Raw genomic sequence first — 25,199 nt, forward strand, 5'->3', positions numbered from 1 at the left:
TACTACACTTTGTCTGTTTGTGTCTGTAGATTTCTCAAATTCAACAAAATTTGACATTTTTAATCAACATGCTGCTATCCCTGTCTGCTGTCGGATCCAAATATGGTCATTTCCTTTTTATCAGCAACCAAAGTAAAAGGACTAAATGCGCAATCTCATTGGCTGATGATAGATCTTTAAAGCCCGTTTTCTCAAAATGACTTTTCTCTCATACTCCAAGTCCGAAATCTCCACTTCAGTAGCACCGATACACACCAAACCTTCCAGTCTTGTACCTAGTTATATTATGAAAACATTTATTGAGGGAATTGTAAATATATTATTCCTAGCCTGATTATATAACATTTTATTCCAAAAAACATGGTGAAAATCTTTTTTTTAAGGTATATTTTGATTTACAGGATAACTAAAGTAGATATTCATTTTAAAAAAAATCCCATCTAACGTCAACTCAATGAAAAAATAATTTTTAACCTGGCTTTATCCAATACTCGGATTTAGTTTTTTAAATTTACACAAATTAGCGCATATTTAATTAGATATTGCCTAATTTGCATATTTAAACATTAAATTACAGAAAACTTGTGATACATTTTTTTTCTCATCTCAATGTAGGTAATCAACTGGGGAAGTTTTATGGTGATATCTGCTAGTTAAAAATTGTACCCAATTCACCTGTAGTGCCTTAACTAACCAGTTAGCTGTTAGTCAATGGGTAATCACAAAAGTCTTACTTTTCAGATTCAAATGAGACCAAGCTACTTTATCTAACTGACATAAAGTTATGCCCATTCTTAAAGGTAAAAAAAAATAGATGACTGACTTGTAAAACTAGTCTAAGTATCTTGTGCAACCAGCCACAGAAAATAATTATAGTCTGAAAAATGATCAAGTTAATGAGTTTACGGTAGCTAAGTTTCCATCCACTTGTCAATCGAATTATCTGAAGTTCGGTAAAAAAAAAACTCATGCGAATAAAGCTGGTGAAAGTGTGTTTCCATCCAATGGCTTTAAAGCGAATAAAAACCTGTGTGTAATGACGTCACATGCTGTTTTGCGATCAAATTGGTATATCGAATTGATTTGAGACATTTTTAAAGGTGTTTCCATTCTTTTTCGCACTGAATCGCACAACATTTGCGAACAAAGTTTTGCTAGACAAAATGCAATTTATTATTTATTCGGCAAATAACGTTTCCACCCGCGTTTATCGCATAAGCCGTATATCGATCAAGATAAAATCCGATGAGACCGAACACATTTCATTTGAGTCGATATTCATGAAATTCAATTGAATTTTACTGTTTCCATAAGGCATTTTTCATCCGATATCACTTAATTTGGATAAAAATGTGTGGATGGAAACATAGCTAGTGTATGATTGTCAACAATTTAATCTGTTATTGCAGAATTTGTCTCAAATTCAAGTTCCTTAGCTGAGCAGACATAGTAGACAGCCTACTTTGCAGTTGTAGTGCTGGCAACAACCCGATATATTATTTTGAGACACCACCTCCACTTCCATTATGTCCTCCAAACTTTCATCCTCCTCTTGCACACCATCAACTTCTTGCATTGGTTCAATAGACCACAGTGGCACGTTAACTCTCTGTAACATTTCTTCAAGCATAACGTCAATCTCCTTTATGTGGGTCTTCATGTCCGGTCGTTCCGTCTCCTCTATTGATAACCACGGCGTCTGCACCATGGCGGCTCGAGCTGCCACTTCTGAAGTTCCTCCTGCATAGCCCGTGTTGACGAGGGCTTGCCGGTCTTTGCGCTGGGTGAGGGGGAATATCTCTTGCAAGGCTCTGACCTTCTTTAGGTCCTGCTGGAAGTTTTCCAAGCCGGACAAGAAGATCACCCAAAGTCGTTCAACCTGTTCTTTGTCCTCTTGTCCTTGCTCCATTTCTGTCAGCAGAGTTAGCAGTCTCCGGTGAAGCCCTGAAACATGAGTCGATCAAGTCAACTCTCGACAGTTTGAATGTAGCGTAATTGAATATGGCCAGCTGATGTGCAGAAAAATACTGGAAATTTCTGCACCGCTAGCGTCCCCAAACTGATTCCCTTTTATTTTAAGTGCTTGTTTCTACTTGTCCTGTCTTACCTGAGCATATTTTATGAGCTACTATCCTGGTTTCCTCCAGCTCCTCTCTAAGGAAGCTCCCGTCAATGTTGCTCCCCAAGGAGGTTGCCATTTGCTGGTAGCAGGCTGTCACTTTACTCAGGGCGACATGTGCCCGTTCGCTTTCATTCACCTGCCTCTTTCTGGTTTGGATCTCCACCACTGACTGCCGCCAGCGATTCATCACCACTTGTGTTGTGACCGACCTAAACTTGGCAGAATATTTAAGAGTTATTGTTGGTCTTACAATCTCAGAATGGATCTGGCCAATTGACCGTTCGCAAAGACCCACCCTTAGTTACTGTCGCTATGCCCGACAAGCTACGCCACTCTCACACACACACACACCATGTTCTCACGCAGTGAGAAATACATCGCGGAGCAGAGAGGACACTGACAGACAGGACAGACCAGGTTACTTTTCGGTTACTTTGATAATAAACGTATTAAACAAAGTCTCACCTTTCAAATTTGGTCATTTTTTAAAAAGAAATTTAAACAATAAATACCGTTTTGTGGCTCTTTAATGTGTCGTGACAGATCGCTGTGTCGCCTCAGTTAAAGCTGCTCGTGAACCGATCATCTCTTCCTTCTAGTTCATTTATAGCATCAAATAAACATGAATGAACATCAGAAGGAATGTTGTTTTAACCGCGGAAAGGCGTCAGTACACTCCGCTTCTCAAGTTCAAATCCTCCCATGTTAATCTACTAACTCTCCTGACTGCTTTGTCGGACAAAATGGCGGATGGCGAAGTATGATTGGTCAGATCACCTGTCAATCAAGCTCCCTGCGAAGGGTCAGTTCTTAACTAAAATAATTTAAATGATAAATTGGCATAATTTTTGTCTTAACTAAATGTATGAAATTTTACAACTTTTTCTAATCTAATCTCAGTCAAATGAATGGACCATAACCATGTCTTTTTACACTCATAAATGATTTGGCTTTCATTGCAAACTTGTGCCTCTTGTTTTAAAGTGGTTTTAAAAACAAAACGTAAAGAGTGTTCTTATTTTACCTTATTACTAATATCATTAATAGAAGTTCAGACTAAAGGTTACATGTGTTTGCATTGAAATACCAAACATTTTATTGAAGAAAAAAGCCACTTACAGTTAACTGAGCCTCAAAGATATCCGTGTGATTTCATAGCCGTCTGAAACTTGCACGCCGCTTTCACTCACAGTCCTGTTTTTCAGTGCGATTACATCCGTTTGAGACACTTCTGCCAACCTCCTTGTGTTCGTATGCTCACCTCTGGGTTTTATTTCACCAAAGCTTTTATAGAAGCCGGTCTTCAGGGACAATTGTTAAAATTAGGCCCAAACCCTGCAGTCCATGCTCCCAGAATACCTTGCGCTGTATGTCAAGAGTTCTTTCTTTTTCAGAAAAAACACAGCATTGGGAGGACAAGACTTTAGATCAAGAGATCCATGCATAATGACTTTGTGTGCGGTTGTCTGTGTATATATATGTGTGTGTGTGATAATGTGTGTGCTGTGCACAGTGGTTTCTGTGAAGTTAATTGTCCTCAGGGAGAGTGGTATGCTATTGTGGAGGAACAGACGGGGATCCTTTATTGACTCTCTTGTGATTACTTGGGCTTGTTTGAAAGCTGTGTGTCGCTTGATGCAACACGTACGCTCCCATGGGTTAAGTCTCCTGAGCAACACAAGAATATTAGTTCATTCAGTTCGCAAAACAGCAAAGCTGTAATAGGCACTCACATAATTCCTTAGTCATAATTATAATCTGCTTCACAATCAAAATTGTGATGTATGAGGGTATTCCTTGAATATAAAGCATGGTTCATTAATAGCTATTATATTTTAGGAGGTTAGCATCCTTTTCCAGAACTATAATCTAGCAGTCTTCAAGTATGGTAAGTGCACTTGATAGTTTTATCTAGAATTGTGTTAGATATGGAAGAATCTTTATTGAATATCTAACAGGTGGCTTTAAAGTATTTGTTCATTTTCATAGCAATGACAAACACAAAATCACTTATTTTTACATATACATTACAGCTTGGCCATTGACATGCCTTACAAAGGCAACTAGGAACTTCAACGAGAACATTGAGACAATGATTGAAATTATACCACAGAACAGATAGATAACAGAAAATGAACAAATTCATCTAGAATTATTGAACACATCCTGTGGTTTCCATATTAAAGTGTGGAAGGACTTCATTCTCTGTTGCGTGTTATTTATATCACAGTTGTTGAAGAGCTAGACGTGATACAAAACCACAGCGTTCTGATGCAGTCCTGTTGGTAATCAAGCTTTAGCTGCTAAAGACATGTATAGTTGGCCCTGCATAAAATGTGCGGTGATTTACAAGGAGTTCACTGGTCGATGCTGGTATAGTGAGGTGTGGTGGGAAAATGTGGTGTCTGGGATTAACTGATATACATCAGTCATTTGGCTTTTGTTCTTTTACAGGTCTTGCTAGTATCAGCCCTAGGGTGCTATGTGGCGATGGCCTCCATGATCTCGTGGCACAAACATTGGCAGAAGCCATAAAATACGCAAAGGACCAGCGTGGAGGGCACCAGGCTGACCAGGATCACTCCCATCGTGAGCTGCTGGATCATCAGCAAGTAGATCCCCAGTGGCAGCGAGCTGAAGTACACCAAGCAGAGGAAACCCATTAGAAAGCGGGGGACCGAACGGGACGTCCACGCCCGACATTTCTGCACGGGTAGGTGGCAAGGCAAGGAGTCCAAACTGGCTGGCCGATACAAGCGCACCATGTTCAGCATGCTCATAGATTCAGAGGACTGAGACTCTCCAGGGACTTCCATGATTGTGATGACGAGGCAATCGGAGGAGCTGTGGGCCTGCTCTCCTCCACTCAGGCTGTTGGGCGTCAAAAGGACCTCGCCGCTGGGTGCGGTGCCACTCTTACGAGCCCGGTCCTGGTAAGTCAGAATGGCCAGAATGTTGCTGTCGTCTTGAAGGAGCCAGATCTCCTCGTCAGGGACGTGAGTCTCGTGGCGGCAGAAGGGGCAGCTGATGATGCTCGGAGAAGAGTCCAGCTCCACCATCTTCTTGAGACATTTGGCACAGACGCGGTGCTGGCAGCTCAACACCTTGGGCTTGCGGGCCCGGGTGTCAAAGCGATTGTAGCAGATCTTGCACTCCAGTTCCTCTACTGTGTAAATCACAGGCGCCTGGGAGCTCTCGGTCTCTGAGTCGGACTTCTGGCTCATCCTGAGAGATGAAGTGCGGCAAGAGCCGGGAAGCAGGTGCGAATGTTCAAATTAAGCAGATTTTAGTGCGCTGTAGCCTTTTTTTGTGTGTGTGTTTGTTTTTCACCCCAAAAAATTGCTTAAATTCATTTTTACAAGAGTTTGCAGCACATAATGCTGATTAGAGGTCCTAACAGAAAGCTTAACATAGTGCGTACATGTCCATGATATGACACCCTGATATATTTATGACAAGCAAATTATGCTAAAGATACAATACAGAAATTCAGTGCATGCTAAATGAGTATCTTCATTCACTGTTTCGCATGCAATACACAAACTTATGTAGGTTTTTTCAGCATTTTTTTTTTTTAGAGAAAGACAAAAGATAAATAAACATAGTTGACACCAGAGAGGTCCAAAAAATATTCCATAGCAGGGCTTGTCAAGCGTCTGCCAAATCCTGTGAAATCAGAGTCTGGGCAAAGTGCATATTTTTGTGTTGTTGTTGTTATCCATAGTTGATTCTGGAATGAGGAGGAAGAATCACAGTTTCAGATAAAGTCAGCAGAAACATCCTGAAAACTGATATTTTCTTTCAGTATTGGCTACTCTTGATTATGACCTTCAACTATGAAAGCTTATATTGTCCTTGGAGTTCTTGAAGATCTTTGTTCATTCTGCAACAACAACAAAAAAAAAACACAGAAAAGACAAAGGTGTTACCCAAGATACAATAATCATTCAAAAATTTCAAAATTTGTTAACACATTGCAGCAGAAATGAAGAGCGCGGCGGAATAGCTTGACATCTAGACTTACCTCTTGTGAGTAAAACCCCTGTAATGTCATTGAGCCAGCACTGCTAAAAACCCCTTATATTCATCAAGCCCTTCCTATCAGGCATATAAAAGCGTCAACATAGGGGTGGGCGTGTGTGAGCATGCACGCTGCCCTCCAAAAACAGTTACAGTTGTCCTTCCCAGTATTCAGATTTATGGCCGATCATTGATCATAGATTTTTTAATTAAATTTTTTTAACCCCAGATATTTGGTTACATCTTTCTACATGTTTTATTGATCAGAGGGGACATTTAAAGGAGCCAAGCGTAGGTGTGTCGAAGCCATTCAAGCGAAGGCTGACGGAGGGCGTATAAAGTTGATTATATACGTAATTAGCTCCTGTATTTCCTGATTCCCTGTGGACGTGACTTACTCCAATCTGACAATGAGAGGCAAACAAGTGATGCAAGGGGAGTTTAACATAACAAGAGCGTGGAGAACATGCAAATTTAATTTCCCACAACGAAACATTTCATTGTTTTTTTCTCCATCTCTCTTTCCATGTCTCAAAGCGCAGGTTGTTAGAATTTGAAGCCGGTCTATAAATAGCATGCATACGGCGCTAGAGGATACAGCCCCCCCCCCCCCCCCCCCCCCCCCCAACCTTGATGACTGTGATAAGGACTGTCACACACTCATGTCCAACAGTCGAGGACACAGAGATGCACTGAAATTATGACTTTGACATTATATGGCAGCTTGTCTCTAAGGGTTCTTCAGCTAGGTCATATAAATGGCAGAAGACACTCTGTTGGATAAAAGCCAGTGGGTCAAGACATCCAAGATGAAGTAAGAGGAGTGAAGGTTAAAAGAACGCTACCGTCACACAGAATTTATTTGCCATTAAAACGGCAGCGAGTCAATACATGCTAAGGGCACATCTACATTTAGCTGAGCAATCAATGCCGTTGCAGTGGAATATGTAGATGCGTTATACTTGGGGTCATGGCTGCAGTTTTCAAGTGGCTTGTAAATAAAGGTTCTTATTCAGATTAGTAATGTGCTATTTTTAAATGCAATTTGTGTGATGCTGAAATTCAGGGGCTGGATCTGCACTTATGATAATGTTGGCTTTAAAATAAACATTGGCAAGAATCAAGAAATCGAGTGTGTGTGTGTGCAGCCAGAAATGGCAAGCGTATGCATCTGCCTAATTAGTTAATGCTTCCATTTATAGAACACGTCTTTCACAAACATGTCAGAGTGAGTGGTATTAAAGAAATAATAAATATTAGATTTATAAAAATTTGCTGTTTGGATTTAAATAGGCAAATGCCTAAGAGTCTGATTAGATTAATATTGCTGTGATTATTATGTTTCTAGCATGTTATATAGTTCTTCTAACCTTAATTGATGGAGTGTGTAGCTTTTCATTTCTTAAACATGTATGAAGACATTATGGCCATATTACAGGAGGACGATGTCAAGATGCTTCAGGCTCAGATTGTGAAAGAATGGTAGGAATAATTTTCACACATGCATTGGCACAGATCTTAAATTCATTGAAAGTGTTTGGGATGTGCTGGAGGAGACTTTACAGAGTGCTGGACTCTTGCATTGGCAATACGAGATCTTGACCAAAAACTGATGCACCTCTTGATGGAAAAAACATCACAACATTTATTTCCATCAAATCCATCCCATCATAGACTTTTAAGCATTTGCCCATTTAAATCTAAACAGCAATTATTATTATTTTTGTCCGGGCAGTGTATATCATGGCAGTATTTGTTGTACTGCCTTCAAATGTATTTAAATAAAAATCACTGCAGCATTACAGTAATAAAATGACCATTAATGATAATGGGAACTACTAAAAAAATAATAAGAACTTCCTTGACTCAAGTGATACGAATTATGAAAAAAAAAAACAGAAAAAATGTGCTTAATTGTCATGAGAATAAAAAGAAATCTTAGAGGTCCTAAAATAGCCTTAATTGTGTTTATGCAAAAATGTCATTTCTTTTTAATTATTATTATTGGGGTTAAATTGACGTTTGGGAGATTCACTCTCAAACTCAATCCTAATGAAAAATCAATTTCTATCAGTTTAAATCATTGTTTGTTCAGGATGTCCGAGAGTCAGGTTTCTAAAATAACTGAATTTGAATAGTGAAAAGTATCAGTTGGTGTTTGTCATCATTTTGCTTTGCTGACCTGTAGTGCCAGTAACGGCAGGAGACGAGTGCGTGTGTGTGTAGGCTATGTGTTTGTGTGAGCGGCGGAAATAAAGATGCAAAGGGCGTTCACAGGAAAACACCATCTGTGTCCTGGTGCTGTGGGTTACATAAATAACACCAGCTCACCTGCCGACTCCAATGTTTACGTCAGCCTTTTGAGGAGCATGCAGTCCTTCTGAAATGCTTCTAAATGTTAGTTGGAACAAATAATCCTTTATTTTCAGCTATTTTAATTAAGTGTAATCTCTAGAGAATATAACAACCTCATGTTTAGTTTAAATGGGATGCAAAAGAATGATGATAATGAAGCTCTGGATTTAGAGATGCGTATGTTAAGGATCACTGATCAGTCAAACTGGCGATTCCAGCAACAACCAATGTTTACAAACCAAAGATGACTGAAGTAGTTCAGTTAGATTAGATATGCCGATAACGCCTATTTAATGGCAAACAATAAAAGGGCCTAAAAATGAACAAGAGTACCCATCTGTTTTTTCTTTTCAGATGCATTAAAATTTATATTAAGCAAGTCATGAATGTTTAACTAACCTGACCATTGAAGATTCATTCAGGTGTTGAAAGCGTTGATTTTCAGTCCGACAACATGTGTTGTAATCTCTAATTTATGGTAATTACGACCAAGACAGGAAGCTTTTCTTTTTTTTTTGCGCTAGTGCAAAAAAAATTACACATTAGATGTGTAACTGATGCTTGAGAATTAAATTGGTTTAGGAAGGTAATGATCTCTCCAAGGCAAAAGGACTGATCTAAAACTGGCAGAATTAGGAGAATTATAAAATCATCAACACAAAACGCAATATGCACTAGCAGTACTAGATGTAGAATCAACATAAATAGCATCCAGACGTTACTGTATTCATGTAATGTGATGTTTTTTCAAGTATAACAAGGTATTTAATGAGCAAAAAAAAAACGTAGGATTGGACTTCTCTCCATTTTATCCAACAGGATCCCTTCTGGAACACCACTGGCACACATTTGATGAGGCTAAAGGTCAAGTTCATCCTCAAGAGCGTCTCTTCATGCATCAACAACGCCGGTAACATTTCTTCATTTTTATTGTTTCTATCTTTCCGTTACAAGCATTAAATCACTGTTAACTATTGGCAAAATTTTAGAAAGGCTGCATTACAATAGATATCTGGCCCATACTTTATCAGCTGAAATTAGTTTTATAGGATTATGGAAACATTTATATATACATAATGTGAACTGCAAAATAAGACCTAGGATAATATATAAGTCAATTTGGTGAAAGTATCAAAAGATTATCTTAATTTTGGCACTGAGAGTTCAACATCTTGACAGGAATGAGCCAGCAATGCTCCTATGTTTGATTTCTGTGCAAAACTGAAGAGATTGCACAATACATGTAAATAAATATTGTATTAATTTATGTTGAGCTGACCAGTAATTTAATTTATGCCAAGACTGACAGCAACTCATTGCCCCCAGCGGAGCCATCCGGACATCAGCACTAAATGTACCCTTGTCTTGACAACTGACCGGAAGGATATCAGACTGTGATGGAGATAAACTACCGATACATTTCCAGATCTGTTCAACACATTAGAAGAGATGCTATTAGTATATTGTGCAACCATATCTTACTTTTTTTTTTTTTTTTATATATAGATGCAAGAATAGATGGTATCTTTTGAAGCAAATTTCCTTTTGTGACCGTGCCTATGTAGAAAGCTCACTGCATTTGTTGTTGTTGTTGTTGTTGTTCCTAATTTTGTGTGACAGCTCAGTGGTGATTTCACATGCGAGTTAGCCATGCTATTCCCTCAAGCGCAGGTTTAAAACCCACACAGGTAACCAGTGGCCTAGTTTAGACTAGAGTGACTCTTTCTGAGTCCTGGAGGAAGGGGTACATCTACATGTGGGCCTAGATTTAGAAGGGAGATATTTGTTGTAAGTCGTAAATGATCAACCTGTTCTCAAGTGACCGTTGGGTTTTGCGAAGAAGACGTGCCTTTTTGCAATCAGGAACATTGCCAGGACTGAACACTGTTGCCATAAATAAGTATAATCGGGGTTTTGAGGTGCAAAGCACTTATAATCGTTCCATCTTTTCCATGTTCTTCGTGAAAGCAAGAATTAGGCAATTATGTTGCTCTTAAGCATGTATAGTTTTAATAATATGTCTGTGTCTTGCATCCAGAATTGACTCTTTAAAGTGGCAGACTCTATTAATGATGGTGTTCGAGAGGCTTTTTCAGTGAGGTAATTACAACTCTCCCTCCACATGAGACATTATATAACATGCTAAGACTCTTTCTCTCCCTCTTAGTTCTCTCGATGACTGAGTTCATTAGTGAGGAGTCTGATAGATATCATGTACTCAATACAATACCTCTTGTCAATTCGTGTCAACTGACTTGTGCATACTGTAATCAAAGAAATAGGCATATAGCCTAATTATTTTAATCATTAATTATTTTTGGATACGGACTAGTATTGAGATGGGAGAAAGATTTTGACCAATTTTAGAGTCTGCAAGACTTATGAGAGATTTCTACAGTGTGTCATTAAGCTAGTAATTTTAATAGGAAAACCTAGATGCAAATTATCCTTTAATTACATGAGCTGTTTATAAAACTATTCAAGTGAGATACTGCTATGCGAACTAATAAGATTTATCTTTTTTTAAATATATTTATGATATATAAATTCAAATATATTTATTTAGCTTCTATAGCCTATGTTCATCACTGGTCCAACAGGTATTTTTATATTTACCGTTTCTAATTAATTTTAATAGATCAACAGAAAAACAGCCTAACTGATATTGGATACCGTCTTTAGTTTTTGCAATAAAAAAACACAAGTTAGTATAGAAAGCTAATCACATAAATAATAACTAGGCTATATCTGTCGCTGAATCGTACGATGTTCCGTTATTGACAATTTTACATCGCTTTTCTAACTCATACGTCGTTTTAATATTTAAATGACAGCTTGGATAAATGCAATTAATTATTCAAACAAATTTGTCACACGTTTGCCTTTGGAAAAAGTCGCGTTTCGGCGGGCGTCGTAAAAAAACGTCCATCGAATGCGTCGCGTGGAAACGTGATTATGTGTTGAATAAACATTTGATGCACATTAATAATTTAACAAACAGAATCACGGTTTAAATAATAAGCTGTACGCGTTTATAATCCGCAATGACACTCACCCTCAGGTCCTGATTGCGGCTCGGCGTTTAAAGCGTCGTCGCTCCAGTCTGATATAACGTCCATTACCGCCACATTTTCTTTTTCTCTTCGCTTTATGGTGAGTCACAGTCAATCTTGAGGTCCCATCTGTCCGAGCACAACTGCTACATCCCCCTCATTGCGGTAATGCTACGGATTCAGAAGCTGCACGGATTTCTCCTCGGTGGTTGCTGTGGCAACAGGAGCCAGCCAGCGCGCGCTCCGACCGGTGTCCACTCACTGAACTAACGCGTTTGATGACTTTCTCTTTACCGGACGCACGTGAGCGCAGCACTGCGAAGACGGGCTACTTTGACGCGAATGGGTCATTCTAAAATTATGTTTTAAATGCATTTTTTTTTTTTCAATACTCATCAAGCACATATGAATCTACTGTGCCATATTAGGCCTAATTTTTTTTTCTAATTTCAAGTAAGGTCATAATAACAGCAGGATTTAAAGAAATGCATCTTATCAGTGTGTTAATGTGTGGCATGCTCGTGTGTCAGTGGTGTTGCACTTGGGAATCAGTAACACCCCCTGACAGTAACACTTATTGAATCAGTTAACATGGCGGATGACACAGCAAAAACAACAGATTAACAACCTATTATAAAATGGATAGGGTTACATGAGGGGAAGATGCGCCCCTTAAGAACAATGTGCATTGCATTTTAAAAATGTAACATATTTAGATTTAAGTTTAGCATGTGCAGGATGATTATGCATCTGCCAATGTGTTATCAAATATTAAAAGAGGGGTCAGAAGCTCCCCCTCTGGATAAATGGTGACCAAGTAAAAGAAGAAAAAAAATCTAAACCATTTGCTTGAAGCATGTAGTCACATCATTTTAATCAGTGATTTATTAGCTTCTAAAAGGCAAAGCATGTGTCAAAAAACTATTGTGTCAAGCTAACAGCAAGTTTTATCATGGCTGTTGCAACTGTCCCTTATCACAACATTGATGTAAAATCTTGTCATAACATAACAAAATTATAATATTATGTAAAGAAACCCTTTTAATAGTCAGTTATCTCCCCTTTTTTAAGTAAACAGTTTCTAAGAAAAAATCCGTTCTGTGTTTTCAGTATATGCCACAAGAGAGGAAATGCACAACAAATAGGGGTGTCCCTCTGTTCTGATGTTAACAGCAAATATAGTGAGGCATGAAGGCAGGACACTGAAGTCTGAGGCAAAACATAAGACTTTGACATTTGCCACATGACCTTGCAAGAATATCCCAACATTCACTTAAACACACACAGTTCAGTCAGCTTTCACAGAAGCAGTCTATTACATTTCAGTGTTGATTTTGATTTTAAAAAATATGTTTAGTTCAAATGTATTGTAATAATTTATCAAACCTTACCTAACATGTTAGGCTACTTGACAATGTTGTCCCCCTATATAGTCGTTGTCTTTATACAGCAAATATAACTTAGTGAAGTTAGTCTGTGCACAAGTTAAAACAATACATTTGAAAATTATGTTAAAGAATGTCTTTATTACATTTTAACGAATGTTGCAAGTGCAACCCTCTCCTTATGGGGTCAATTGCAACATTTGACGTTGTCTATTCAAGTATAAATCGTACTTATGTTATGATTTGCAGTGCGGGTGGCTGAGAGATGAGGGTATTGTATTACATGTTTGGCTTTCCAATACAAACAGTCTCTGAGAAACTCAAGGAGATGCAAAAAGTGTTGCACTCTCCCCCTACACTTTCTCATGCAGTGCAGTGGGATGTGTTTTAGATGTGGTGTGTACTATATAGCATATGCCACACTGCTGTCACTGCTTGAAATGCCGTATCAAGGACTCATTTTGATTAAAAAGACGCTTTCAAGGGGCAGTCCAGTAGATGGAGCCATTGTTGTTGCTAAAGAGCCCATAAGGTGGCATGAGGATAGACAGGTGTAAATGGCAGGAATCACTGTAAAAACAAAGACTCGCATCATTTGCATCTGCCATTCTAAAAATATCCGTGCGGCGCCTTTAAGAGTCTGGCTGAGAAGATCTCAGGCTAATCGATTTATCCCAATATAGTATACCTGTACACCTGTATTCAGGTTAACCTAAATCATAAAGGCCCACATCGTAATTCAAACGATTCATGCATTCGTTCTAGTAAACAAGTAGCACAATGAAAGCATGCATCTAGAGTCAAAATACGTTTTACTTTACACATTAATTAGATGCACAACTCATTAAGTAACTATTTAAGCTATTTACACTTATTAGAGTGTTCTGCATCTCTAAGAACTATTTTCTATAACATTCTGACCAAATAAATCGTATGCATGTTTGGTTTATTCTTAGTTTCGGTCACAAAGGTTTCTGAGGGAGTTTTCTGACAGGAAGCTGCTCAGCATCTCAGTCTCGCGCTCTCACACGCAATCGAATCATCAGTAGAGCGCGAGCGCGGCTGACTGACAGTTCGTTCTGTTGCCTTAGAAACTAGCGTAACTATCGCTATAACTGTTTTTATTTCGCGGAAACTATCGTGGGATTGATTAATTGCAACCTTTTCGTTTCTTTTTACATTTCAAAAAACTTTTTTTAAAGGGGGCTTTGGTTTGAAAACTTATCCAATGAGTAATTTATACGAAAATATCGACGGTCAAGAAGAATATGACTTTCCATTACTTTTCTTGTACAATCAACCTGGCGGTGACTTACCTCCAGATGAAGGTTAGTGAATATATCACCAATTGTTAATCATAATTTAATTTAGAGTTTAGACCTTTCCTCCCATAACAATTATTTTCCCTATCTTCTTATAACTTAGCCTAATTATTTTAATTATATACAAAGTAAATAATTATCTTTGTCATTTATATTAAAAAAATAGTAGTACAGTAATGATACTTTATCATACTATGGTACTGTGCGATTACCACATATGATACTATGATAATTCAACGAATAAAATATTACCGTGATATTTAGCATTTCCGTTTTGAGTTGGAGTGGAAGATGCATTGGGTTCAAAAGTGGGTTACACACATTATGTGAAACCAAAGATGTAGTGGAAACTTTCACTGCAGCTAAACTGTTTTGTTTTCAAGTATTAGTAAAGAAGAGCCTAGTTTACAGGAAACGTTAAGCATTTTCAGTTGGTTATAATGCTATATTCACACAGATAAAACGTGGTGAAATGACTAATAATGTGTTTTCCCGTTTGTTTGCTTTTGTAGCTGATGACCCTGGCGTCCCCTCCAACCATGGCACCAATCAAACTTCCCCATGCGTTCATCAAGACCCTTCACTTTACGGTGAAGAGTCCATGTCCCAGCTTTCCAACCATTTCCCGACCGATGACCTTCTCGCTTACGAGCAATCTGATCTCAGACAGTCTCTCGGTCTCCACCCAGGAGCCATCCAAGGCAACCGCCCGAGAATTGAGATCACCTGCCCTGACCTGCACCACCCTGACCATGTCCCCACCAACCCTGTGAACATCAATCACCCCATGCTCACCGTTCCAGGGTACGACATGCCCTACAGGGAGAACCAATGCCTCAGTCCAGCTAGTAGCACCTCCTCTACTAGCTGGCATTCAGATGGCTATTCTCCAGGAACGTACTCTCCATGCATCTCACCCGGAGGTGGTGAAGGAAGTCTGGTCGGAGTGACTGAAGCCGATCTCTGCCCGATGATGCAGGCCATCCAAGCCTCAGGTTCTCCCAACACGTCTCCTCGCACCAGCATCACAGAAGACACCGTCCTGGACCGCCGCTCATCCTCTCCACGTTCTCGCTCGGCTTCTCCACAGGGGAAACGCACCTACGTCCAGACTCAAAACCTCCATTATGTCCAAAACGAGCCCACCGAGTTCTATGGACTGGAGGATTCCTTGAACAACATCAGCAGCTTGACTAAACCGGTCCCTACTAAGATCGTCAGACCCAATCTAGAGTACTCTGTCTACACGGAAAGCCAGGCGAGCCTGTTCCCAACCATGACGGAAGTGAAAAAAGAGTTCACTATGGAGTCATGCTATTACATGCCTGCCAACTGGTCCAGTCAGGCTCTCCCAGGGGTTTGTAGGTATGAAATAACCAATCAATAACCAATCAGTCAGTGACAAAGCAACAATCTTGCATTTATTCATTTAGCAGATGCCTTTATCCACTTATAAATGAGGAAAAACACAATCAACTGATTATAACCGGCACCACAACCCATAGGAAATGAGATTTCCCAATACATCTGTTGTTTCTCCCGGCAGCAATGATATCAAACGGAGAGTCATATTGGAGACTTTTGGTTTCTCAAATTTTGAATTTTGAAAAAGGCCTCAGTTTTACATGTGTCTCTTCTAGAATCTCAAAAATATCTCAAATTGTACTCAGATTTATGAAAATATAAAAAGTCAGCAAAAACTCAATATAAACTCAAGCATTTCTAATCAAATTCTCCAAATTTTAATGGAGCTTACCTGCTATCCATATTCATACTCTTACTGTACGACTAGTTTATCATAGTGTCTATTTTTATTTCTTCTAATATAGTTTGGGAAAGACATCTGAGACAAAGTCTTAAGCCTGAGCTCTGAAAGAGCAACCTTTAAACAAGTTTAATTTGGAAAAAACTGATTTTCAAAGTAAACCAGATTAAAATGTGTGCACATCTACAGTCCTGGCCCACGTGGATGTTTATTCCCAGATCCTCCTGCTTATTATTAAGTTAGTAAATAAGTGATCTGTGATGGTTATTGTGATTGACTAAATGGTATCTCATCTCTCAGTATGCCAGTGGCTGCGTTGCCTGCGCTGGACTGGCCTCTTCCCAGTAGCAGTGAACAGTATGAGCTCAGGATAGGGGTCCAACCCAGACAACATCACAGGGCCCACTACGAGACCGAGGGCAGCCGAGGGGCCGTCAAAGCATCTTCCGGAGGCCATCCGGTGGTTCAGGTAAAATTAGGACAGAGCTGTGTATTTAGAAGAAGAAGCAAAGCCGTGGGAGGGCGGAAAGGTTGGTTTTGTTTGTTTCTTTAAGGATGCGTGGGGAGTGAATATGACAATTCTTGAGAATCGCTGCATGTGAAAATGTGCACAAACGGTTGTGTGAGCGATTTAAAGACTTGAAACTGAGATGAAACTGTCAGTGAAGAGCTTTATAAGACAAACGAGGGGGAGACGGATAGAGATAATGCAATGATTGTGGTGACGTTATTTCCCTGTTACGGTGTGTGAAGTACGGCGTCCACGTTTAGGGAAATTAGCCAATGTGTCATATCATCTACACTGACTAAACCTTTTACTCAGGTTGCATGCATATCTCACTCATTACTGTTGAAAATGAAGACAAAAAGTGTTGTGACTTCATGCATACACTAAAAATTAGTCATACATTAAAGACACTGAGCAAACATTTGCATTTAAATATCCACCCAGCAAGCAACTTTGCGTTTTAAAAAACGTCTAATAGCCATCCAAACACAGCCCAGACGTCTAGGCTAAAACAAGGCAAAAGTTTGGCTGTCAGTGAAAATTTAATAGACGTCTAAACTGTAAACCATAGCCCATAACCATAGTTATCATCAATTAGATAACAAAGAAATGAAATGAGTGAAGAAATGAAACCAAACACCTTGTAATAATCACTGTTGACTTTGCTTACATGATGGAATATCATACATCTCGCAAATTATTTTGGTAAAAACTAAATAAATGTAACTAAATTCAAGGTTATTTTGGCTAGAAGTGTGTTACTCATAGCCGGACTATATCGGGTCTATAGTTAACCTAGATGGTGGTGAAGTGATGGCTATTGCTTGCTGGGCAGTTACAGGACTTTTTTGTAATGCAACCTCAATCACACATTCTTGTGTATAGTGCATCTTGTATCACATATTAGATCACCCTTTGATTGTTAGAATAGTGTAAAGCATGTGTAGATCTAAACTGTGGTTTATAACCCGTTTCAGTTGCGAGGGTACACCGGGACGGAGCCGCTGGCTCTACAGATCTTCATCGGCACGGCTGACGACAGGAACCTCAGACCTCACGCGTTCTACCAGGTCCACCGTATCACCGGCAAGACCGTCACCACCAACAGTCAGGAGCGAATCCTGAGCGGAACCAAGATCCTGGAGTTGCCACTGGAACCCAAGGAGAACATGAGAGTTGTGTAAGAAGATAATGATAGCATATAAAGAAGACCGGGGCTAGTTGTCACATGTGGAAATTGTTGTATCTCAATAGCTGTGAGGTTTTGAGTCAAATATACAATTCTACAAATGCTAGTGTCCTCCAGGTCAAGTCTACTCACCTTTATCTATAAAGCGCTTTATACAATGCAGATTGTTTTAAGGCAGCTTTACAGAAATAAAGAGGAAAATAACAGAATCGACGATGCAAACTTCATGAAATATGAGACAAATTCAAATTCTGCTGTAAAGCACCTCTAAAAAAGACAATAGTGTCTTTATTTAGCTGTAACTGTAAAGTTAATCAGTTATGAAACAAGCAGCTCTACAGAAGACAATAGTTTCATTATTAAAATTCAGTTCAATAACAGTGTTGGTATTGCAAAACTTGTCAATTATGATTTTATTCAGCTATAAAGCAGTGGTTCTGCAGCTCTTACATGTGTTGCATCGTGAACAGTTTAATACTTCATATTTGTTTAAATGTAGCGGAAAACCTTTTAAATAGCCTATAACAAGCATGATGCAGGTTACTATTATGTCAACTTACCCAAAAACATCCCAGTTGCAATGGTGGAAATGTTCAATAGCCAAAACTTGATGGTATGCACCAGAAAATACTTTCAATAATAAACCTGCAGAAATATTCTGGGGACAAAAAAGTGACAAATAGCCTCCACTATATCTAGTTTAGTATAGTAGATAGTTTGTTCTTAGATTATACACAATTTGAAACCAGAATTGATAAAACATGAACAGGAAGTGATAAAAGATCCAGTGTTTTTTGAGTTTTGCATGCTAAGTCTATATGTCTATGTTAGAGTTGACTGTGCTGGTATCCTGAAACTGAGAAATGCCGACATTGAGCTGAAGAAAGGAGAGACGGATGTGGGACGGAAAAACACCCGAGTGAGAATGATCTTCCGTGTCCACGTTCCTCAACCCGGAGGCCAGTGGCTCTCTCTCCAAGTGCCCTCACAGACTATTGAGTGCTGTACGCATTGCAACTTCTCATTTCAAACTCATTATTTTAACCATATGTATGCATGTTTTTGCAGAATTTGCACTTGCAAAATGGTCAAATATCATATTTCCAATATTAAATGCATGAATGCCTTGGGTTGTTTTACAGCTCAAAGGTCGGCCCATGAGCATCCAGCGGTAGAGCGTCAGGACGTGGACCACTGTTCGGTTCTGGGTGGACTGCAGATGATCCTTAGGGGCCAGAACTTCACTTCAGAGTCCAAAGTCATCTTCTTTGAGAAAACGCATGGTGAGTAAAACTGTTTTTCTTTGAGAGGGTTTGTCACACTTTTACTGATTATAAGTGTAGTGGTTAACCAATGGGTATTTCAGTGGCTGTTTAGAGAGCAGAGAGGTTGTCATTGGCTCCAAAAATAATTCGGACACTTAATTCGGCCGTAAAAATGTTTGAACATTATCGTATTAGACTAAAATAAATGGCTGTTGGTTTTATATTCTATTATCTGATGCAATAACATTAAGACATTTTTAAGCATCCAAATCCTTTTGTTCAAATCCAAATCATGTTATAGGATATTTAAAAGGTTTTCATCGACATTTAAACTCTATCTCTAAACTGAAAGACACACAAACGACACTGTCTACAGTTTCAGTGAAAACGAATCTGCTAAGGTATACATTTAGATTGAGAGATCCTAATCTCATTTTACATGGATGAGTAACTTTCAAAAAAGTTCACAATGGTGGAAGTAGACCTTCAACTACTATTTTTGTGCTTCAGCGTGTTAACAGCTCCAACCATCAACACAGAACTCTTTTAATATTTGACTTCTCCAGGCACTATCTGCCATCTGTGGTGAAGATTAGCATATGATTTGTTTGAAGTCGTAATGATGTGCTTTGCATATGCTGAGAAAAACGGTGGTCCAGGCTGCAGCTATGAAGGTCTGGGTTGTATGGCAGATTGCAGTCTGGTTTGGCCAACGTTTGCAATGACACAAGAGTGAAAAAAAAAAAGATAAGCCTTGCAAAGCTTGCATAAACACAGACATATTCCCGCCAGTTTGTCTGCCAGTGTTTAAAGACGTCAGAAACCTCAACCAACACCTACGCACTGTACATAACGTTAATTCTAGAACTATGTTTATTGGTAGGTGATATGAAATACTTTTGGGAAGTTGTCTTTAAATCTAAAACTACTTTTAACAGTTTTCTCATTATTTTACAATTCTAATGCACGTTTAATAACTTCATATTATTTGAGAGTCTACATAAAGGCAAGTAAAACATTTTTGATATAGCATTTTTAAAACCAATGTTTTTACATTGACATATTATGGAAGTAGATGCATGCAAATAAAAGTCAAATTAATTCAATTAAAAAATTAGAAATGCAAAACCAAGTAAAGATTTTAAAATCACCAAGTAAACAAATTAATTGATTGATTTTGGGGGAAACACCAGAAATTTTCCAAAATGTCAAGAATATTTTGAGTGACAGCTGAGTGAAATCTCAGTGTCACAGAACGACCATGAGGACAATAGCATATATCAGCCGTGACTCACATTGACATCCTATAGAGACATGCCTACTCTTTCTGACGCAAGCTAAGTTTTTAGCAGCACTTTCCATTTAGGTGTGCAGTGCGGTGCGAGAGGATGTGGTTTGCTCTGCACAGATAGCATCTACAAGCACAGAGTCTCTTTCTTTTCCTGTACTCAAAGTGATGGTTGCAGAGCAGAAGTCACACAGCAGGAGAGTGGGAGTTTCATCCACTATGCATGAAACTTTCTCTCTGTTGCTTATGTAGAAGTCACGGACCAGCTATTTGTTGTGGCTTTGAACAATAAACAGTGTGAATACACAAGGGCGTGCGTGTGTAGGTGAACGGATGTAAATTAGTTCTGAGTTATAAAAAAAAAAAATGTTTTTGAAACCTTATGCTCACTAATATTATTGCAAGTTAAAATAGCTGTGAATATATTTTAAAATGTAATATATTCCTGTGATCAAAGCTGAATTTTCAGCATCATTACTCCAGTCTTCAGTGTCACATGATCCTTCAGAAATCATATTAATATGATGATTTGCTGCTCAAGAAACCTTTATTATCAATTGTTGACAACAAGTTGTGCAGCTTCATATTTTTGTGTAAACGGTGATAAAAAATCAGGAATATTTGATGTATAGAACATTCAAAAGAACAGCATTCATAGAAATCTTTTGTTTATACATTATAAATGTCTTTACTGTCACTTTCAACCAATTTAATGCATTCTTGCTAAATAAAAGTATTAATTTCTTCCAAAATAATGAATGTAGTGTAACTAGTGTAAAATCACCCTTTTTAAAGAAATATGGATCTGTTTAAAATTATAGATGTTATTCGTAAATAACAAAAGAAGATAATATGATGTCTCAAATGTTTATTGTTCCCATGCATGTTTTTTCCATATTCAAATGCCTGTTTTATTGTCTTAGTTGACTTACAGATATGGGAGGCGGAGGCGCAAGTTTACAGAGACAAAAGCACGCCTGTAAGCATTCAAACTAAAATAACACACACCGGTCTTCAGTAATGGTGTTTAAAAGTACGTTTAATGTAAGTTGTGTTCCTATCAGAACCTGCTGTTCTTGGAAATCCCTCCGTATCGGGACCCCAACATCTACCACCCAGTCAGAGTCAGCTTTCACGTGCTGAACGGGAAGAAGAAATGCAGCCAGCCTCAAAACTTCACCTACACACCCCTCTCAGGTGCAGCCTTCGGTTCCTTTACCATCAAATAATCCAGCTTTTTTTGTTTTAAAACTGATCCAAATGGTTTGGATTTTCTTTCCAGTGCCACAGATTAAAGCAGAGCCGGTTGAAGAATACCAGTACACACAGTTAGGCTGTCCTGTGCGTCCCGTCATGGGCGTTTCTCCTCCCTCTTGTCATCTTCCAGACGGTTGTATGATGCCCACCGGCTCGCCGTACCAGCGACCTCAATCTGGCATGTATCCTGGTGTCCCACAACACCACATCGAGCACGCATCCATTCGCTACCAGATGCCAGGAGTTCTCTCTGGCTCCCCGGGCCATGCTTCAAGTATGGGGGCCACACACAGTGTGACCTCACTGTCTACGTTTGTGCCTAACGCCTACCAGCACACCATAGCATGTGACCGCATCCAAACGGCCGCCTCCTTATTTCCTACCCTTGATGTCTCCGAGCTGTGCTCCGCCGGGGCCCATCAGAAGGCGTATGGCTCGAGGGCGTCCCCCACCACAGGGAGGTCCCCACCGGCCCGAAGCCATCCGCAGACATACCTGCCCGTACAGCACCAGAGGCACATCAGTCCTGTCAGAGTCACCATCAAGCAGGAGAACCTGGATCAGGCCTATCTGGATGATGGTTTGTGGGCATCATTACTCTGATCATTCACTATTTACAGTCCAACCGAAAATTATCCAGACACCAGATATCATTTGATCTATTTTAGCAGGACACTATAGTTCATTTATGTAAGTGAGGATAGCAAAATAAAGTAAACTGTGACATATTATACCCAAAAAGTCTTCATACAGTGGACTACTAGTCAAATTTATACAAATTTGGGACCAAAAATGTATTCAGAAACTTGTATTCAAAAGTGTTTTTTTCTTTAATTGCTGATGCGACCTTTTTACACCACAGACTGAACTAAATTAAGCATTGCTTGGTCATTTGTTGACCTAAATTGGTATTATCTAATTGTGTAGTTAAATTTAACAGCTGACAGATATTCTACATAATTCATTTGTGAGACAGTCTAACAGAAGGATGGACAAAACCAGTGAAATATCAACTGAGTTCTTGTCATATTTTTATTACCATTTTCTAAACTATAGCGAATAAACTGTAATAATGCGAGAAATGTTGAAGGTGTCTGAATAAGTTTTGGTTTGACATGTATAATGTGCTCAACACTTCAGTTAGAATATTACAGTCAGGTTCCGGAAAGTAAAAATCATATTCATTGGATTTTTAACAATAACTTATAAACTTTTCAAGCTACGAGATTGTTAACTGATGGTATTTGCTTTTTTTTTTTTTTTATAAGCATGTTTAACAGCTCAAATCCTGGTGAGAAACTACATTAAACATGATTCTGCAGACAAATCTCCTCCAATCACAGAACTCAAAAAGGCAAATTGTGCCAAAAAAAACAAGAATTTAGTGCTCATCCACTCCCATGAAGCGCTGTGAATGACAGAGTCAGTCTCTCTACGCTCTCAAACTAATATGCATATTATATACAGGTATACAGTACCGGTCAAAAGTTTGGAAACATTACTATTTTTGAATCATTACATCATTCATTTGTTTTTGAAAGAAGTCTCTCTCTTCTGTTCATCAAGCCTGCATTTATTTGATGAAAAATACAGAAAAAATATATATTATTCCAATTTAAATGTTATTTATTGTAATATACTTTAAAATATAATTTATTTCTGTGATGAAACACTGAATTTGTATCAGCCATTACTCCAATCTTCAGTGTCACATGATCACAAATCATTCTAATCTGCTGATTTATTATCAATGTTGGAAACAGTTGTGCAGCTTATTATATTTTTTGGAGCCTGCGATACTTTTTTCAGTATTCTTTGATGAATAAAAAAGAACAGCAATAATTCAAAACAGAATGATGCTGAAAATTCAGCTTTGCATCGCAGAAATAAATGATATTTTAAACTTTAAAGAAAACTATTAGCCTATTTTAAATCGTAATAATATTTCGCGATATTACTATTTTTTTCTGTATTTTTCATTTAAAAAATGCAGGTTTGATTAGCAGAAGATAAAAATAGCAATGTTTCCAAACTTTTGACTGGTACTGTATGTATAGGCTTTATATATAACATAAATAAATATTTTAGTAGTTTCTTTTTTATCCATTGTTTTAAATTTGTCTTTTGCAATGCTTCATGGAATTGTAGTTCTTTCTCTCATTAAAGCTGTTTAATACACATTCTTGTACCTTTGTGTTATTAAATGATTTTCAAATACTTTTTTGCTTCAAATGTTTGCTAAGTTTGAATAGCAACATGCTTAAACAAAACATTCGTTGTCATGTTTTTTGTTGTTTGTTTTTTAGCTATAAACTTCCTTATCTCGCACTAAGTCACACAGACACTGGAACTGTTTTTGTTTTTTAAAGAACCATAGTTTGTCACCATTTAAATATATGGCATGTCACTGTTGTTGTGTGTTGACAGCAGATATTCAGTAGTTTATTTCAGAGGCCACTAATGTATGCCACTCTTATCAGGCGCCACTATATGGGTCAGTGCCTCAGGTTCTGCCAAAGCCTGTTAAATATTGAGCTCCTAGCAGACCTAAAACACACACACAGGGACAAACAGGACACACTATTGATCTTTAGTATAGCATTCAATCACAAAAACACTCGTAAATACACTTGAATGTGTTGTTTATTCACGTAAAGCCTGGTATAGTTGATGTGTAAGCCACTTATTACAATCACACCACGGATGCAGATTTGTTTGTATTTGCGGTGGATGTTGTAGGTGTTACAAAGCATCCCACCAACGCTTTAGCTTCTATTTCAAGCTGATTATACCTGTAAACGCTACCCCTTGTGTCCCCTAATCTAATTTTAGACTGAAAACTTTCCATTTTTAGCCCACTAACTTGCCTCAGCAGAACAACAGGAAGCACAGCCAGATAACGTCATGGTTAAACTCTGTGCTGCCATCTAGTGGACGGTTAGTGACAGTGATGTACAGACTGCAGTGTCCCACCGACCTTGCGTGCATTCACGTCTGTGTAATCATGCATGTGCATCATAAACATGTCTTGATAAACGCCGGCTGGTGAAAATGGCGCAACTCTAATGAAAAGTAATGTTTAATCCTCAGTGTTAGAGGTTTGACCACTTCATTAATGCTATAGCAATGCACACTTTATCAAACAGCACAGCACGCACTAATGGTTTTATTTTGTATTTTTCCTTGCAGTGAATGCTGTTATAAGAAGGGACCTTGTTCATAAAAATAAGCTCTAATGTGGACGACAGATCTCCATCCTCATGAAACCGCATCAGGACGATGAAGACGTCTTGGCTTTGATATCTATTGAAATCGCTTGTTTTTCATATCTATGATTTGTACACAAAAAGATGATTTCAGTAAGATCCCGTTAGACATAATATCAGTGTGTTTTATTTTTGTTTATATATAATGCCTATTTTCTCAAATCATGTTTTTAATCAAAGAGCAACCTTTTGTGACATATTTATCAATGTGCATTTCAAATAAAATGTTTTAAAAGTGGCTGTTACTTTTATTTGTTGGAACAAACCAAACTAATCTGGTAGATAATTATTAGCAAACTGGATGCTGATTAGTTAATAGTTACTATTAGATATTCTAACGCAGCTCATGCAGTAATTTTATTTTTTATTATATATATTTATATTTGTGTCCTTAATTTATGTGA

At 38.4% G+C, this 25,199-nt stretch overlaps 3 protein-coding genes across 6 annotated transcripts; 1 reads left to right on the plus strand and 2 right to left on the minus strand.

Moving 5' to 3' along the window:
- Positions 1-1,432: 1,432 nt before the first annotated feature.
- Positions 1,433-2,309, minus strand: LOC307007276 (regulator of G-protein signaling 9-binding protein; the record flags this gene model as incomplete). Its single annotated transcript, XM_079629090.1, has 2 exons — positions 1,433-1,944; positions 2,108-2,309. The coding sequence occupies 2 exons, from the start codon at positions 2,307-2,309 to the stop codon at positions 1,433-1,435; spliced, it is 714 nt and encodes a 237-aa protein (XP_079485216.1).
- Positions 2,310-4,040: 1,731 nt separating this feature from the next.
- Positions 4,041-11,818, minus strand: LOC307006622 (E3 ubiquitin-protein ligase RNF182). Of its 3 annotated transcripts, none has more exons than XM_079627785.1 (3): positions 11,553-11,818; positions 5,951-6,005; positions 4,041-5,852 (listed from the first exon to the last, which is right to left on the minus strand). In XM_079627785.1, exon 3 carries the CDS (start codon positions 5,344-5,346, stop codon positions 4,603-4,605), a length of 744 nt encoding a protein of 247 aa, XP_079483911.1. In that variant the 5' UTR covers positions 5,347-5,852; positions 5,951-6,005; positions 11,553-11,818; the 3' UTR covers positions 4,041-4,602. The 3 variants fall into 3 exon arrangements, with proteins under 3 accessions (XP_079483911.1, XP_079483913.1, XP_079483912.1); XM_079627787.1 differs by lacking the exon at positions 11,553-11,818 and adding an exon at positions 6,147-6,174 and having other exon boundaries at positions 4,048-5,852; XM_079627786.1 differs by lacking the exon at positions 11,553-11,818 and adding an exon at positions 6,147-6,207 and having other exon boundaries at positions 4,048-6,005.
- On the plus strand, positions 10,469-25,035 carry nfatc2b (nuclear factor of activated T cells 2b). Of its 2 annotated transcripts, none has more exons than XM_079627784.1 (10): positions 10,469-10,597; positions 14,770-15,622; positions 16,323-16,491; positions 17,508-17,710; positions 18,551-18,723; positions 18,862-19,002; positions 21,196-21,251; positions 21,337-21,469; positions 21,555-22,109; positions 24,719-25,033. In XM_079627784.1, the coding sequence occupies exons 2-10, from the start codon at positions 14,859-14,861 to the stop codon at positions 24,763-24,765; spliced, it is 2,241 nt and encodes a 746-aa protein (XP_079483910.1). In that variant the 5' UTR covers positions 10,469-10,597; positions 14,770-14,858; the 3' UTR covers positions 24,766-25,033. The 2 variants fall into 2 exon arrangements, with proteins under 2 accessions (XP_079483910.1, XP_079483909.1); XM_079627783.1 differs by lacking the exon at positions 10,469-10,597 and adding an exon at positions 13,974-14,263 and having other exon boundaries at positions 24,719-25,035.
- The last annotated feature ends 164 nt before the right edge of the window (positions 25,036-25,199 follow it).

Source organism: Phoxinus phoxinus (genome assembly GCF_949152265.1).
Source record: "Phoxinus phoxinus genome assembly, chromosome: 11".
Lineage (NCBI taxonomy): Eukaryota > Metazoa > Chordata > Actinopteri > Cypriniformes > Leuciscidae > Phoxinus > Phoxinus phoxinus.

What these genes read in the sequence shown, in the direction of transcription:
- nfatc2b (XM_079627783.1), top strand. Translation starts at nt 14,164, where the DNA reads ATGAGTAATTTATACGAAAATATCGACGGTCAAGAAGAATATGACTTT. An exon ending in TGACTTACCTCCAGATGAAG is followed by an intron (nt 14,264 to 14,769) that starts GTTAGTGAATAT and finishes TTGCTTTTGTAG; the next exon opens with CTGATGACCCTGGCGTCCCC. An exon ending in CACCTACACACCCCTCTCAG is followed by an intron (nt 21,470 to 21,554) that starts GTGCAGCCTTCG and finishes TTTTCTTTCCAG; the next exon opens with TGCCACAGATTAAAGCAGAG.
- LOC307006622 (XM_079627785.1), bottom strand. Translation starts at nt 5,346, where the DNA reads ATGAGCCAGAAGTCCGACTCAGAGACCGAGAGCTCCCAGGCGCCTGTG.